This window comes from Euwallacea fornicatus, chromosome 16 (genome assembly GCF_040115645.1).
Source record: "Euwallacea fornicatus isolate EFF26 chromosome 16, ASM4011564v1, whole genome shotgun sequence".
Lineage (NCBI taxonomy): Eukaryota > Metazoa > Arthropoda > Insecta > Coleoptera > Curculionidae > Euwallacea > Euwallacea fornicatus.
The window spans coordinates 3,727,759-3,746,239 of NC_089556.1; the positions used below are offsets into that span (position 1 = coordinate 3,727,759).

The 18,481-nt window shown below is 39.4% G+C and overlaps 1 protein-coding gene and 1 long non-coding RNA gene across 4 annotated transcripts in view; one reads left to right on the forward strand and one right to left on the reverse strand.

Annotated features, from left to right (window-relative positions):
* Nucleotides 1–18,481, forward strand: part of LOC136343893 (kinesin-like protein CG14535) — a 130,410-nt gene that overhangs the window by 73,229 nt on the left and 38,700 nt on the right. For both annotated transcript variants that reach the window (XM_066290887.1, XM_066290888.1), the window contains one exon: nucleotides 12,988–13,156. In XM_066290887.1, the coding sequence (XP_066146984.1) occupies nucleotides 12,988–13,156 (169 nt within the window). The remainder of the gene's footprint in view (nucleotides 1–12,987; nucleotides 13,157–18,481) is intronic.
* The window catches only part of LOC136343917 (uncharacterized), a 96,021-nt gene that overhangs the window by 6,083 nt on the left and 71,457 nt on the right, over nucleotides 1–18,481 (reverse strand). The window lies entirely within an intron of this gene.

Consider the following 18,481-nt stretch of genomic DNA (forward strand, 5'->3'; position numbering starts at 1 on the left):
ATTTCCTACCATCCCAATCTTGTGTTACCCCTCACCTTAAAACATCGTCAAAATCGACTAAAGAGGTGCAAAGAACGAATACATTGGAGTCTGGAATATTATAATATCGTGTTTAGTGACGGATCCAGATTTTTGTTTGAGTTTGGGCAAGAGTAAGAAGAAGACGGGGTTAAAGACGGGAACCTCAGTTTACATTACAGAGGCGTGTCCGTCAGGCTGTTAGAATAAAGATTTGGGGTGCTTTTGCATGTGGTAGCAGGTCGAATTCGCTTTCATTAAAGGCAGGACGACAGCCCAACGAGATATCCAAGAAGTCCTGGAACCCCAACTCGTGCCTTATCTGGAAAGTCTTGTCAATCCAGTTTTCCAGCAAGACAATGCGCGACCACATGTGGCTAGAGTGACGTGACTATGGACCTCTTTCAACAAAATGCGATCAATTTGCTACCTTGGCCACATCGCGCTCTAGGCCTCTGATCGATTGAGCGCGTATGGGATATTGTAGGTAGAAGGTTGCGTAATTTGTCCCATCTCCCACAAACCTTAGCGGCGCTATGTCGTGTTGCTCAGTTAGCCTGGCATGAGATTCCCAAGAGGACATCAATCACCTTACTAGATCCATGCCTAGATACGAACAGGAATGTATAAAACAACGTAAGACCGATAAATGGTAATTTTTTTTTGTTTTTAATAATTTAATTTGTTCAAGTTTTTAATGAAGTATGTATTTGCTTTAGCGTGAGAAACATGCATAACAAAAATTATTTAAATAAAACCATTTTTACGCGGTGTTCTCTTTTCTATGTCACCTACCGTGATTATTACAGGGAAGCTTTAAGTGGCCGTACCTGCCCTAGTAAACGAGGTACGGTACTGCTCTCAAAATTGCGAAAAACTAAGACGTACCGGGGGAACCCAAAAATCTAAAAGCTGCTTCACCATATGACGATTTAATTTTTTAATTCTTTGGTGCACTAGTAGGTGAGCGATCTCCTTGCCCTTTGGAGGTTTTTGATGATTATAAAATCGTCTGTTAAATCCAAGGTTCTTAAGCCGATCCGGTAAAAATGAGTAGTGCCAATAAAGCACAGACAGAGATGTAGCTCTCGACGAAGTTTGCATCATCTAACGTTTGTAATTCCTTTCGAACAGCACTAACCTGCGTTGCATTTCCCAACTGTTAGAGAAAATATGGTTGTTCTTATCATCAATCAGTTTGATTTCGATGTTGTGTATTCGATGACCCTCAGATATTTACATGGACATTAACATCACAATGTGCTGTCTAAATGCAATTCCTGCAAAATCAAAAAACATGCTTGGTCAGCTTTTTAAAATACAAAACACATAGTTGAAATGTTCACTTTTTAGTGCTGAATCGTTTGGCTTCCCCGAATGAAATATCAAACAAAGGGTGTTGGCTTGTTAATAATATTTGCCGAATGAATTGAATAAACGGCGATCTCATCCTTAACGACTTCAAAGTCAAATAATAACCGAAACCATCGGAATATAATTCGGAATAAATTAATTTACTTTGTGCGGAAAGTTCTAAGTCTTTTAAATCCCTTCGGCCGCCGCGGGACCCGAACCTTGGGAAAACCGAAATTTAATTTTACCTTTAAAGTTCGAGTTGGAGATATATCCAGTATTTTGGAACTAATTTATTAGTAAGCCGTGTAATTTATATGCAAATCGCCCTCCAAAGGGAGCTCCCTTCATGTTCAATAGGTACGTTTCAATTTTTGGATGCAACACACATCAATCTTGAGATTTGATTAATTTACCCATACACGATATATCTTGACATTCTCCGGAAGGTCAGATTGGATTAGACAGGAACAGCTGATCCGTGTCAAGCCAAGCGACGCGGACGACGTCGGCGGCGTCTTTTCCACCCTATACAAAAACGCGACGCCATTATTCTTGCTTTATAAGTGTTTATTATTTTTTATTTGTTTAGATGCCAGGTCTGGGTACGTGTACCAAACCGGAATTGAGTACATCCTTTTGTCGATATGATGCCGGGGAAAAGCGCGTCGGCAAGTTTGACAAGGCGACGATTGAAACGATGCAAAAGCTTTTTTCAGGCCCAGAAATAAACTCTTTTAGAACATTATTTAGATTCAAAAAGTGCGTTTGGAGATCACAATGTTTAGTTTTTTTTCACAATTATTTTCTTTTTTTAATAACATATACCGGGGGTAAACGAGTTCACTTGCGTTCAATCGGAAAAAAGTCGTTCCTTGTACCGAGATTTTTATATGCTTTTCAACGCAAATTTCGCAATATTTGAGGAAGCCAGTAACTAATTCCTGGAGTGAAATGCGAGAATAAAAAAAGGACTAATCGCATGTGCGATTGAGACATGAATTTTTCAAAAACGCCGCTGAAGCAGTATTTATATTGATGGTGGAAGTTGTTCCACTTAACAATTCATTGGTGAGAAATACCCTGCGGCATCACATTATTCCCCCCTACTTTTTCACAAATTATTCTTTTGTGTAAATTCAAAAGCAGCATTAAATGGGAAAAAAATATATCTTTTGACCTTTTTTTTTTTTTAATTTTAAATTGCCACCGGTGGCGCAAAATGACCGATAAAAAAATATACATGGTTCAAGTGACACATCAAATTAAAGGCTTTTTGAAACTGCATATTGCGACATCAAAATCTTTCGATCAGTTTTTGAGAAAAAAAGGTATAATTTTGTTAGAAAATGCAATATAAAATCAGTTAAATGGCACGTAAACGACGAAATAACGTGTTTTTTCGGAAATTGCTTTGTTTTGGGTTTTGTGCTCACAAAGACTCTTTGGTAAAAAGAAAAACAAAGACTGTTACTGAACGCGATATCGAAAACAAATCAGTTCCCTGTGAACCCACAAGTTTTTTCATTGTTTACATATGTACTATTTACCTGAGTTTGCGTATTATATTTTGTACCAAATTTGTACCTTTTTTTTTTCAAAAACTAATCGAAGAATTTTGGTTCGCTATGTACCATTGAATGTAATTTTAAAAGACGTTTAATTTGCGGTGTCACTGACTCAAGTTAAATTTTTTTTAAATCGGCCATTTTGCGCTACGAATATGACATTTAAAAAATGAACAAACGTCAAAAGACAGTATTTTTTGCTGCTGCTTAACGTTATTTTTGAACTTTAAAAAAATAATAATTTGTAGAAAAGTTAGGGAAGTAGACGCAGTTTACAGCCGCGCGGTATACTTTTTTAGATATTCGCTGTCCTAGATGGAAATAGCTGTCCTAGATGGAAATAAAGACACGTCGCGACTTGACTAGTACCCGCAATTAGAAACTTCCTAGAGGTTTCTCTTTAGCTCAAATTAAAGATACACACAAAAGAAAAGAAAACGATGCGCTTTCAAATATCCCAAAAACGGCTTAACCTAAACTAATTCAAAACTTGACTACCGAAGGAGAACTTTCCTTCAAACTGACGAGTACAACTAGTTAACTTACATTTTCTAATCAGTCCAGGGCTGTTTCTCGTCACAAACGAACAAAAAGAAGTCACAATAGGACAAAAAGAGGACAGAACGATGTTTAATTAAAGCCGTAATTAAAAAAGTAATCTAATGTTAGAGTCCCCATTGAAAGAGGTAAGTATTATTCATACATAGGCCTTAACGTAAGTTTCACAGTTGTCCGTGTATCGCGGCCATTTTCCAAAAAAAAAAGGAAAAAATCCGTGGATTTTTTTCATTTCTAAGTAGCGGAAAGCATGAAAGACACGTAAATTATTCGCGGCTTTTTCATATAGGTATGCATGTCACTGGCGTATAAATAACGTCGCCGAATTTGCATATATTCGGTTGTTCTGAGCTATTGTTTATTTATTCATTCGGGTTACGGTAAATTTGAGCGGATTTTTACCGAATTAGATCAGATTAAATCGCGGTATTATGAGGTATGCATGGGAATCAGGCGAAAATACCACTGCACCACCTTTCCCCAGTTGCATAAGCGACCGAACCGGCTCGGCTTTCGGTATCTGTGCCCATAATTCACCGACGAAATGCGGCTTAATTAATTGTGGTTTCCCGACTTCGCGAAAGGAAACGTCCACGACAAAAAATTGCTCCGATTTCATGATGTCGACCGGTACGGGCCTGTCATATGTTTCAAGTGACAAGTAACACCGAAAAAGCAGAGGAAAACATGCCCACAAAAAACACGCCCAGAAACCTGCCCCGAATGATTTCGATCGCGTTGAACCCAGAAGAACGTGAAGTGCGTGAAAATGAACAGTGACAAAATCAGGGTCGCATTAGCAGGTGTCGGTGATCAAACCGAAATCTCACTTAAACGTTAATGGGACCATTGTCGCATTCGAAGATTGAAAAGTTCAAAATCGAGATTCCAACAATATGAGACCTTTGAACTGAACTTATAAATGTTTGTCTTAAAGTGCTGATATTTGATATGTCATTTATTCTCCATTCGCATTGATATTTTTCCAAATTTGGGACAAAAGTGCCGGTAAGTTACCCTGAAGAGAAATAAGCAAATATTCCCGGTAAATTTCACTCAGTGCACCCGCGGAGTCGCAGGTCGACCTTAACTCTCAAACATTTCTAATTCTACATGTTAACGTGACGCGATGTGGCCTAATTTATCGAACGAGAGGAACTGGCCCCAATGGGTTTTCCCAAACTTTTCTTTAAAAATTCCGACGCAACAACAATACTGGGAATTATGGGACTGTTCGGTCGTTGAGGCCGGAACCTCGAAGAGGCTTCGACGATTTCCGATATCATTTTTGGCTTGAGGGCACATTGGAACGTCTTGAAGCATGCAACTTCGCCCACAAAACCTTTTCAAGAGTCATAAATAAAATTTTTTGATTAAGAAATAACTTTCGTTGTGCCGTGTTGTTGAAGCGTCTTTTTCTGGCGAATGCGTGCCAGCTCGCCCAAGTTTTTTGCAATTACTCCCGTATATCTGACATTGTTATTTGCAATACCCGGTATTTTTATAGGCATCACGTTTCCTGTGGCATTAAGATTGCGTGATAAATGAACGTATTTGTTTTTCAATTGCTCATATCACACATTTATGCACGACAAAGAATATAACGTTGTCGCTTGTTTTTCCAAATCTCATAGGTTTATTTCTAGCTGCTGCCTCCATCCAGGGAGTTCCGCAGCCCCCGGGTCGTTGTATCGACATTTTCCACGTTCTCCATGTGGAAATATTCCACTTTTCCATTCGCATTCTTTAGGTCACGTCCGCTATTACTCTTCCCGTCTTCCGGTTTTAACTTTATCTGGCCTTATCTGAATACGCCTCACAACCTGATTGCTTTTAGGCCTGGATAATCCGTCTCGATTTCGTTCTGAAATATTGTTCCCCATATCAAAAATAGTTGGGAGTTGGAGCGAACTCTAATCGTACCGATTCCTTAGAAGGGAAGTTTTGAGACAGGGTGGCTAAACGTCCTCCCCCCACGTAATGCGGAGGACGATATTTCAGGAGTGTTGCACCTTGCCAGGTAATCCAGGGGTGTCGCAACGTGCTCTGGAATGATCTATGCCGCCACTTTATTAGATTATAAAACACAAATGCTGAAAGTTGTCGTCCCGAACGGGGGCCACTTTGCAGAGTTTTAAGCGCTTTGAGTTCGCCTTTAATGGGGCGGAATCTTTACCTTATTTTAATATACGACTTACACGGGTTCGGTTTAAGGGAAAAATGAGGTTGTACGAGTGGTTTTTACATGAGCTCCGCAAGTTTCTTGATAAATGTCACGTGAGCAGTTCGGCGAAGGAATTGGAGCTGTAGTTATTGGGTAATAACAATTCAGCACAGACGATTTCCCAGAAGACAGAATGATTAATGAGAAATTATGAAACAACAGGAGTTGTAAGAAAAATTATGAAATTATCCCTGCGGACTAAGCAAAGGCAAACACGTAAAATCTCAATTATAACTCAAAACTAAAAGGAATATGCATTTCAAACAAGGGGTTTCCATGATGATAAATACAGCTTAAAAGATATCTGTTTACCTACTGCTAGGGCAACATTCGTTTGGTTTCAATAACAGAACAGCTAGAAAACATTGGTTTTTCTTCGCCGGTAGTGGGAAAGCTTTTTGTGCTAATTCAATCAAGTCATAGGACATGTCCACTAGCATTCGTACAAAGAATACTCGAACGAGCCATTGATGTACTAAGAGCGCAAAGTGCTACATCGCAATGAAAATGAAAACATAGAACGCTTTTCGTGCGGTGGGTTGCGCCTGAAACACTTCAATTTCATGATGGCCGAAGAGAGGAGAACCTGAAATGGCAGTTTTTGGCGAATTTTCTTAAATCGAAGATCGCCCCTTAGGTTTTGGAACTCGAAAATTGTGAGAGATAAGTATGGGAAAACGCAAACTAGAAGCTGTTGCGGCCCCCTTTTCAATAAATTGAACTCACCGGTGTTGCTCAGCCTTTAGCTTTAGGTGTATTTATTAGAGTGCGAACGTATCTAGCCCAGACTCATAGTTTATTTCTCTAAACAGGTAAGTTACAAAAGTTCCGAAAACTCCCTTTCGGCGAGACATTCGGAATAGTTTTCGTGCAGCAGCGCCATTCGAAAGCGCACAGGCATCTTCTAATTTATTTTAACTTTATTTTTCAATCACCATTAACTTTGTAGCTGCGCCTCCATAAACTGCCTTTTTTCAAATTTATTTCCGCCGTTTTCCTGGTATATGGCGAAAATAAAAGGATTCCTCCGATAACAGGAGAGGCGCAGCAGAAAATAGAATCTCTATGGCTTATCCTTTTGGGATTCTACTTTTTTTTAAACTGGTGTTTGATTCGGGCAACGTCAGGAAAAAAAGATCTAATTCGCGCATTATGCCGCTTCAGGGTTATCTCTATCGGGAAGAGGGTGAAATCCCGTTGAAATTCTGTGGAAATTCGCGAAATCAAACCGCCTTCTCTTTCTCACTCCTGCCGGGGGTGATTTACTGCAGGCAACTTGCCGGTGTCTCCTGCGACATTATGCAAAGTTCCGACGTTTCCACCGATGTTTCAACCCCAGATATTCGCTCCATCTTTTGATGCATTGCCATGCTGAGTCCGCGTAAACGTAACCGAAAAAAATTAACCAAATAAAACATTCGAAAAGAGTTGAATTAATAAGAATGGCGGGTAGAGAGTGCTTGAGCTCTGGAGGGTCCTAACCACACAGTTCATAAATCTTGAATTCCCTGTGGTTCCTGAATTTATTTCACGGATTTTGGGGAACTAAATGGGATATGAAATAAGCCTTCGGCAACGAAGTTTTAAAGCCGTTTAAAAAACGCCGCCCTTTAAATCGGATCAATCCCAGGCGGTTTAGAATAATCCACGTACAATTTTATAGTCGATCTGGCAGTTTATATTAATTTAAAAATATTATTACTATCACAGGCCTAATAATCAATTTATTAGTACTCTTCTTTGGTTGGCGTGTGAGAGCGAAGCAGGTCAATTGAGTTAGGCGATGGAAAATAAGTAGTGGGCTCTCCGAGGATCTCCGCATGGAAATGGAAAATTGATAAAATGAAGGAAAAAAGGTAAATTCGCCAGGGACTGCTGTGCGTTTCTTGTTTGTGCCCTCCCTTAAGGGAAAACTTCTAATAAAAATATACATAATACAGAAGCAAACTCGCCCCATAGAATATGTTTGAAGAATAGATTCTTTCCTTTCCTGCGTCATCAAGAAATACCTCGAAAGGCGTCGTACTATTTACATAACGCAGTTAGTGTCAAAATAAACGAGCAAGAAATGTATCCCATGTTTGAAAATGCATTTAGGAAAAGCATTTGAATAAATCTGGCGTTTAATGGCCCTACACGAGAGCTAATGTTACTCTGACACATACATACACGGTGGAAAGCTTAGTATCAGCCACTCATGGCATATAGAGTACGTGTGTGCTGGCCGATGATGGCAAAACAATGCTAAAAAGCGCAGAGCATCAGCAAAAATACAAAAAAGGCACTCGTAAGTATGCGTCTTAGTGCGCGTTTAAAATTGCACATAATTCAATCAATTTCGTCATAAAACTAAAAAATGAATAAAAATTTATGAAATTCAGTTAAAATTCTCGTGTAATAAGGCAGTGATGGAAAGTCAAAAATAAAGAATAAGGGGCGCGTAAAAAGATGGCGCAGCGACTTATAATGGAGAAAAAACGCAAAGATTTCTGATGTGGAAAATTTTTAATTTATGAGTACGTTGAGAAATTTGTTAAATGGACTCATCCAGTGTCTTGTTCCGGATTTCATTCCCGTTTTTAACGTTAATGAGACACGTAGAAAGCGTAATACAGGACTTAGTCAATTTTCGATTTCGCGTTAAAGAAATAAATATTTCAAAAAGGCTCAACGCAGGCATTGAATATTTGAGTTAATATCGAGTCGAAAATTTCGGCTCATCCGTCTTTCAATCGTTCAACGCGGTCTGACAGCCCTTGGGCTAAAATTTCAAACCGTCACAGACAGGTTTTTAAAGAAGGCAAAGCGAAATGGAAGGAGCGAAATTTGCCTTCGGTAAAAGGGCGAAAATAAGAAATATCGGCTCGATTTAATATCGGATTGAGGCGTATTTTCTCCTCGCCTGAAAAACTAATATATACGACAAGCATCAAAAACAAACTAATTTTTCGGCCCCCCTCGGGAGGCACATAAAATTAACCCAAATTCAAATTTAGTCATTGTCATGCAAAAAAGTCGACGAAAAAGGTGGCAAAAATAAAATAAGCCCGGAAAAGGAGAAAGCCTTCTTCGGTCGAGGATTTTCCAATTTCACACTCGCGTGATCTCAGACCGGATTTTCTGCCACAACCACAAGGCGATTTCGAACGTGTTAGATTTCTTCATTATCGGCAAGGCTCCTGTACCAAAATCAGCCCGCACCACGTGAGTGTTAATTTTAAATGTAATACTTTCCGGGAACAAACACAAATGAATATTTCCCTTTATTTTTGTTCTACCCCATTCCATTCGTGAGCGAATAACTTCCCTTCAGAGAAACATGGAATGGCTTTCGTAACGTCTTTTGTAATAAATTATTCAGCTTTGAGAGAGAAACAAACGCGAATTTAACATCAAATTAGGCCGGAACATCTAATAACCCCAGGAGCTCTTAAAACGGAATATGTAAAAGCGAATTTGTAAAATTGCGTTCCCTGCTAAATTTAAATCGCCTTTACTGCTAAACGTAGGACTGGGGACGAGTTATCGACAGCGTGATCACTAATTGAATTACGAAGCCCATTCTTCTATCTGGATAGATAATTTGGGGAAAGTTATCTACTACGTGTTTGCAAGCAACATCTGCATAAACCACTAAACTGAAGTTGCAATAATTTAGTTTATGCAACTGAAATAAATGGGTATCCCATTCCTAGTTTCAGGAGTGAGGCAGGAAAACGGGCAGTTGCCCGCCTATCTCTCGAAACGCGTTTACATGTTGCAAAAGAGAAGCAGAAAACTACAAAGGCTTCCAGTTACTTATCTCGCAATTTCCGTATTACAGAGTTGAAGATAAAGTACTTCATACGTGCATGTATAAAAGATAAAGTAAACTGAGACGAGAGTCTTTTGAAGTGGAATTTAAAATAATAACGTCGTTTATTTCGCTTTTGTGTTTAGTAGATGAGGCGCTATGTAAGAAAATCTCCCCGACACCCTTCAATACACCCAAACCACTTGCTTTGAAGTTTCCGAATGTGCCAAAACATTGATTAATAGCTCAATCTCGATGTTCGTATGAATGAAAAGCGAAAATTGTTTTGAATAATCACGCTGTTCCTGTATTATACGTAAATAGAAGCACACAAGGGGGAGCTCGAACCCTCCGAGTTCCGATCCTTAGAATTGAACCTTAAAGAGCATTAATCCCTTTTGAAGAATAACTCCACGAAGAGAAATCTATGACGTCGGTGACGTTCCTACTGATAATGGTAACTTCAAGAGATTCGTGCGTTCAGAAATGCTGAGTTGAAAATGGATTCCAATTCTAGAAACTTAACAGTCAACGAAAAACAGCGGCACTCCGAGTGAAAAGTAGCTCCTCCTTAGCGAGTTGGGGAAAAGGAAAGTGATCCATCAATTGGGCCGACACTATCAGCACCTGGATCAGGTCACGTGACTACATGTGAAGATATATATTTCTTTTCCCTTTTCCGAAGGGCCTTTAAACCTGTTTAGGCCCCGGCAACGTTAAACGCAATTCGGCAGATGCTCTATGATAATGAAAATGCCCATAAATACGTAACATATACATTACATAAACATATTCAATTCGTGTATTGGAAATTCGCACGGTTTTCCCTCGGTGCTCTGCAACGCTCTGCAACCAGCAATACGTTCGGTTGTTCAGGTGGCCATTTGCAATTAGCGTATGTCGGAACTTTATGACGCCATTTGTCGCATTTTATGGCAACAGCGCTATCTATGGGCTTGCTATACGCGGTACGTTGTTAATGGGGGGAGTTTTCGTTCCAAGTATTTCGATCGTAAGAAGTTAGCGTATAAATGTCATTTCAAAGTTTGTACGTATACGGCGAGTCAAAAACCAGCCCTCCGTGAGCCCTCTCATTTTTCTTACGCAATGGAATAACAAACGTGGCGCAATGAAATTTTATTTTTTTATGTCAACTGAAACTCCCTGTATATTGTGCATATGATTTGGTTTAGAACATCCTGTTGCGCCTTACCAAAAGGACCTAACAAGTATAAAGCTTGTATTAAAGTATTGACGAACCACGACGCGATGCCATGAAAATTGCCTCTCAGTAAGAGTACGTAGACAAGAACTTTTCGGTACTAAGGACTGTTAGAATTTACCTAAGCGACATCTGTCGAGTATTATCCTAACTTACGACCTACAGTTGTAGAGAAAAGTATGGAATATTTTTAATCCATCGTAGTTTTATATAAAAATTGTTGACTATTATAAAATTAACATATACAAAAACCCAAGTACATATTTAACAACACTGTAAAAAAACAAATATGTTCACTTCTAGAAATATAAAAAAAATAAAAACAATAAATTATGCTAAACAAAAGAATGGAATACTTCGTAAAATCCACAATAATCAGTACGAAACTTTAAGTAAACTAATATTTTTTGGTATATCCTTTCGAGTCGATAACAGCCTGACATCGACGGTGCATAGAATCGATTAAATTTTCACAAGTGACCATAGGAATCTTCACCCATTCTTCTTGCAAGATATTCTACCACTCATCCCGATTAGATACATTCCTGTCTCGAATTTTTCCTTTTAAGGGTTCCCAGAGATGCTCAATCGGATTGAGATCCGGCGACTGAGACGGCCACTCTAATACGGGGATGTTGTTATCATTCAGCCAATATTTTACTAATCGGGATGACCGTTTAGGGCCGTTGTCTAGCTGAAACCGCTAAAGTAAAGGCATATCTTCATCAGTAAATGACCGCACAAGATTCTCAAGGATGGCTTTGCATGGAAACTGATCCATAATTCCCTTCATTTCGACCAATGGCTCAACGCCCGATCGAGAAAAGCATCCCCATAAGACAAATGTTCCTGAGAAAATTTAGTTCTGGCTCTCCCGTTCATTTTAGAAATTAAGGGCTTTTCACTGAAATCCTACCTACTAATTCCATTTCGTACAACCGACGACGTACAGTGCGATCGCTTAATTGATGTCACTATTTTTAGTGATTTTTTGCTTTATAATCCCGAAGGATTTGCCAGAATCTGCAGATGATATGTGTTTAATCCGTCGATCAGTAGCGGCATTCGTTCTTCTTGAACGTCCAGGTTTTAGGCCATCTTTTATATCCTCATAAGGGCCAAATTTTCTTAAAATTTTAAAGACAGCCCATTAGCTAATTTTTAACGTCTTTGCAACGTCTTTTTGGTTGTAGCCATCACGCGGCATTTGGACTATTAAATTTCAAAAATCTTCTGAAAGATACTTTTTCTTGGGCTGATTTCGTATAAAATGCTTCACACAATCAGACTGAATGAAAACAATGACCGATAATGCCCCCACGAAGAACAACACTACAGAGTGTTCTGTACTTTTGTCGAACAAAAAAATTGTCTGTAACAACATTTTTAAAAACGACCCCCTCAATTCCTAAGCCAAGTATTGTATGGTGAATTTAGGAACATGCCTTTACCCTATCAACAAATTTTGAAGGCGAATTACGTTCAAATATATCTACGCTACCCTGAATTGCAAGTCAGAAACGAGCCAATTCTTCAAAGCTTACGTGTTGCTCCCTTATCCCGAACCAGCTTCGACTTGCTCTGGATCTAATTTGCACTGCCGATGATGATATCCTTACATGTTTACGCACCTCCTCTAATCACAAAACTCAAACAGGTCCAACGTAATCTGGTTGGGTATATTTAATCATCATACATTTCCCATCGTCGAGTTGTCCCCCTTTTGTTTTCTTTCCGCCCCCGCACCTCCCCTTCAAAATTTCGGCGGCCTATAAAGTGCGTGACGTCCATACCTAATGCCGTTGCGACTGTTTATGCTTCGTCCTGTCAAAATATTTCGGTTTGCACAAGGATAATGTGTTATTTTTGTGGGCTTTGTGGCGTTTTTTTGTTCTCCAGATTCAATTTTCGCACCCTCCCTTCGTGTACCGATCGCTTCCTGGACGTCTTTTATTGTACACAACATTTTTAAAATCCTGAGCAGAAGTCGGAATAAATATGTCACGGGGAAGGTTTTTTAAAGACGGCGACAAAAAAACCTTTCCACGTCAACTTATCCTGAATTATACCTTTCCTGCTGCCGCATAAAGCCCACTTTTTGCGACGTCCTGCCGGCGGAAAGCAGGTCCAGATTACACGAGGTGCCTCTGGCATTAGTCAAGATGTCAGAAGGGCTTCCGTTTTTAGGGCTCGAAATACACTTTCCCGTTCGGCTTTGTGAATCGATATTAATTTTTTGATATTGTTCCAGGGCCGCCCAGAAGCTGAACCTCTCTTCATCCCCTCACAGGCGGAAACGCTACAATTCGGACGATGCAGATCCCGGAGGGTTTTGTGGAGCTCTGCAAAAATGTCCTCCACCAGTGCCTCCCGCCTTGCTGAGACGGATAGGAGTGAAGGAAGTTACCGGCGTTGGCAAGGTCAGTAATCATTTTCATCCGGTTTTAAAGCTCGAATGAGAAAAAGTTTTAATTTTAATGCGGGGATGCAAATTTTTGAACAAAATTAAAAGTTTAGGTCTCGGGCGGGCCATCGACTAAATGATTTCATTAGGCTGCTCCAGAAAGGCAACGATGCATCTTCATTGCGGAATTTCATCCTCGAGGTAGTGAAAAATTACCGGACCACCCCCGTCCCACTCTTTTAGTGCGACATGTCTCATTTTAAAATTAATCAAAGTCACGATTGAGGTCGAGTGAGCCCTTGAGGTATCAAGGCAGCAGTACCAGGAAATACAATTTTAATTGATATTCGTGTAAAAACCATTATTTTGGTCGTGCACCATGGAAACAATCGCAATAATTCTTTTAAAACGGTTTTCAATTTTTTCCCCTGCGCCGTAGAAAATATACGAGGTATTATTTTGGCCATAAAAATGACGCAGGTGTCACAAAAGAAAGCGGGAAAACATTTCCCCTTTATCCTTGCCCGACTACGAAATTACAACGTTGTCTCTTTATTGTTTCTCCACGGTAAAACAATTTTTCATTACCTTATTTAGCATATGCGTTTTTCAGAAATTTATGGGCAATTTTTATGGCGACCTCTTATAGAGGACGGGTGTATCTTGCACATCACTCCCAAGGGTCTTAATGGCCCACGGTTGGAAAATATTTTTTAAAAGCTGAGGTTCTCGTTTATAACCTTTCCTGCAACAATATCTAAAATGTAGGATTTTGCTCTCTTGGGCGGGAAGCAATAGTTCGCGTAAACTTTACCGTACATTAATATGAATAGGCAATCTGTGGGTCTTACTATAGGCATCGACGGCAAGAAACTGCGGATGTAAATCCAGATTTAAAGTTCGCACAGAACGGATCAAAACTACCCGTTGCAGCAGGTATCAGTTTAAAAAATACTACTCACCTGTCGTTTTTTCCTACTTATCACGCAAAATGGAATCGACAGCGCCCCCTTTACGTTCCATTAAAATTTTGAAAATACCGGAATTTACCATCCGAAAAAACCGCCGGCAACTAAGCTTTGCGCAAAAATTCGTTTTTTAAGAATTGCAGCTTCTATTTGGGTTATTGTTAACTTTTCGTTTTAGGCAAATTAGTTTAAACTTTCATATTTTTACATAAGACACCTATCGTTCAGTCATGTACATTAACTAAGTAGCATGTATTTAGTAAAGTAAAACAAAAAAGCTTCTTCCAAGTTTTACTACTGCCAAAGGACACCCCTGTACTAATTGTGTTTCGGCTAGACTCCGCCATGTCCGAAAACGGCTTTACTATCGCCGACCGTGGGTCTGAAGAGATTTTAAATTTGGCTAGGAAAATGGATTCGGCGACAAAAGAATTATCTCTACTGATATCCGGACGATCCACGGGAAAGTTCAGGAAATGTGCCAATGCTCCAACGACCAAACAACTTGACAAAGTGTTTCCTTTATCCTCACTCAAAATTAATACTCATAAAGTCGGTAGGCGTGAGACTAACTTGCAAGGCCTACACCCGGGCTACTTACGCGACATTGTATTAGCTTCTTAACTTTCATGACAGGTTCGGATAAAATTAGCAGTTCGTTTATAATTTGAAACCTTAGACTCTGTCCATTAACAATTCCCAACGTGTAACAGATATATGTACAGGTTGCGCCACATTCGAGGGTGACGGGGTCAGTCGGAATCTGGGAAACCGTATAAGTTAAGTTACATTGCGGCAATATTGGACAATGGACCTTTAAATGAATGCTTCTTTGCCCATTAGAAAATTTCAAATATACTGCGTGGCATAGTAAAGAGAACACCCCGTAAAAATGGTTTTATTCAAATAATTTTTGGCGTGCATGTTTGTATATGGAAGCACAAAAAACGATGAAATTCTCAGCCATATTTATCAGTTTATTTACGAGTTATCAGGAACTTTAGTTTTCTTGCTATAAAAGTTGCAATAAGATATCAACAATATGACTGAAGAATATTTATTGGTGCATTGCGTGCTTAGAAAGTGCTTTTAGATTAGTCAAATATGCCTAGAAGCAGAATGCTGCGAAATTTTCATCAATCGAGCGAGTTAGGGAGAGATCGACTAGGGAATCTGTAAGAGGCTAGACGGTCGTTTAGGGAAATTGCCCGTAGATTGTACTGTAGTGTAAACACTATAGTAAGATATGGTCAAACATGATTCCAAGAAACACAAACGAACCGAAAGAGAGATACTGGACCTACCCGAAGAACTACAAAACGCCAAGATCGCCGCCTTTAAATTATGGCCCTAAGAGATAGGTTCGTCTCGAAGAGGACACCAGCGGATCAGTGTTTGTTGCGTGTAGAAGGCCCATTGGGATTCGAACCATTTAACGTTGAATGAGTAGTTTTGGACTGATTTCGCACCATTCCCATATTGTGCTGCCCTTCCTCTTAAGTCAACGTCAAAATCGGCTGCAGTGGCACAGAGAACGGATATATTGGAGTTCTGGAATTGGATAATATCGTGTGTAGTGACGAAGCCGGATTCCGTTTGGGTATGCATAACGGCTGGGCAAGAGTAAGAAGATTGGGTGAAAGACGGGATCCTCAGTTTACAACACAGAGGCATGTTCATCAAACTGTTGGGATAATGGTTTGGGATGCTTTTGCATGTGGTAACAGGTCACCTTCACTTTCATTAGAGATGGTATAGCGATACATCCAAGAAGTCCTGGAACCTCTTTTCGTGTCTCATATGGAAACTCTTATCAATCCAGTTTCCCAGGAAGACAATGCACTCCCAGATGCGGCCAAAGTGACTATAGACCTCTTTCAACAAAGTGCAATCAATATGCTACCCTGGCCACCCAGCGCTCCAGACCTCTCACCAATTGAACACGTGTGGGATATTGCAGGTAGAAGGTTGCATAATTTACCCCATCTCCCACGAACCCTAGCGGCGTTATGTCATTCTGTCCAGTTAGCCTGGAATGACGCTCCCCAAGAGGACATCAATCACCTCAGTAGATCCAGGTCTAGACGTGTACAAAAATGTATAAGACACCGCGGCGGACCGACGGATTATAATTTTTTTTTTTTTGGTTTTTAACAATTGAATTTTTTAACTTTTTAATGAATATTTGTTTTAGCGTAAGAAACGTGCATAACAAAAATTATTAAAATAAAACCATTTTTACGGCGTGTTCTCTTTTCTATGTCACGCAGTGTAGTTCTGAAAATGTCCGGACAAAACAAGTTCATTTGAAACACTCTTTTTACATTATCGACCTTGGAGATTTTCCCCTGATATTTCCACAACCACTGGGAATTTTTCTAAACTTTGCCATAATTTACCAACATTGTGTGTGTGTGAAGTTTGAATGCCCTGTACGAACTGGATAGGTTTTCACAACTTCACAAATTACTGCGAGTTTATTGTTGAAGTCGGAAAAGGACCCTTAACATAAAGATCGTCGATTTTTGCATATGCCTATCTTCATTAAAATGTACCAACTACAAAAAAGCGCCTTAAATGAACTCTATTGCCGCAACTTGAAGCTACTTCAACTTGTCCACACACATAACAGCTGTAACGATTACAAGTTGACCGTAGACGTTCTGAAAGTATCCAAAGATTAACGTTGCTGGCAGTGGATACAAATCCATACATCAAAAGGCACAAACCCTGCATGTGGTCGAGTTATCAGAAGAGGCAAACACACGCAAAAGCGCATACATTATCCCAATAATCTAAGTCCAAAGCCCATGTCAAAACTGACAAAGATAGAGACAGACGTTGTTTCAATTTGAGCCCGTTATAATTGAAGATTAAGCTGGGGCCCCAGTCGACAGGATTAGCCGATTAGCAGGAAATCATTAATATTTTCGCGGAAGGATACGCGGACGATTTGTTTTCATTATTAAAATGGCCCCGAAAATTAAAATCTCCGAAATGACGACGTCATTATTGTTTCATTGGACGAGACAGCAAAGGCCGGCAAAGGAATACTACAATAAACCCGTTTTTTGAGGTCGGATATTGACCTCAAATTTACTATAGTTCAAATCCTTATACAGCGATGAGGGTTGCGAATTTTCGATCTGAACTTTCCGACGATACATACTGTATGTATATACTTGTATTATTGCTGATAAAAGTTCTTCTCCTCCAAAGAAAAATACTCAAGTTTCTGGTCTAAATTTAATAATATATAAGTAATGCTGCGATATAAAGGTAACTTTTATCTGTTTTTAAGTCCCGCGAGGAATGTCTAGAAGTCGGGCCGAATTACGTTTTTCAAAGAGCGTTTCCCGTTCTCCAGTTCTCGGCTGTTATATTATTTATAGTACGTGTTCCCTATAACGTACATGTATCCAGAAAATTGTTTTTGTCCATTAAAGCATCGACAAACAAGTAAGGAACTCAGCTATGGCGTTCTCAAGTAAACAATCTCTGAGAATTCAATCACAAATATAAGCTCTGTAATTGTGTTGGCTCTACATCCCCGGGGTATTATTGTTTTAAATAAATCCAGCTAGTAGGTTCTAGGAAGAACATATTCCTATTGAGTCGCTTCATTCTCCAAACACACGGTAGCGAAGTCTCGGTAAATCGTTTTTTTTTTTTTTAATTGCATTTTAAATAATTCTTACAGTAATTTATTTCAAATTTTCATCATTCAATAACATCGTTGTTGGGTCTCTTTGCGACATATGGTAGTTTGTCCGGGGTACCGAGGAGTATGCCCTCGGGGCAATTTTACATAAAAATAGCGCCGTCCAGTATACATTTTCGTACTTTTCACCATTGTTGTTTCAGTTCGTTTAAGTCACAAAACGAAATGGTATTAGCTGTTCAATTAGCTTACAGTGTCAGTTAACACCGTCTATTAACTATTACTTGTTAAAAATAGTGGATATAAATTCAACGTTTTCATGATCACTATAAAGTATTAGACCTTCAAATAAATTAGTAAGAGCGGTCAAGTTTTATGAATGACCGGTCGCGATGTGTCCGGTATGGATGTTGGTTGAGGAGTGAAGTCCACTTGAGTCAATTTCCAAATCTTATCGGTAAGAAAGCGGGAGGAACCATTTATTCGTCTGGAATTAGTAATTGTAAAGACAAATAAGGTAGACATCTGTTGTCGAGTGCAATTTGCAAATGCTATCTGAATAGGTCAATAGCAAGTTCCTTTAGAAATTGTAAGACGTTCGGAGAAAACGTGCCTTTACGATTTTGGGCATTATGATATTGTAAGAGCAACAATCCCTACTAAGGATTTCTGTCGAAGGAGCTATTAATGAATCCAAACATGACCTGAATAT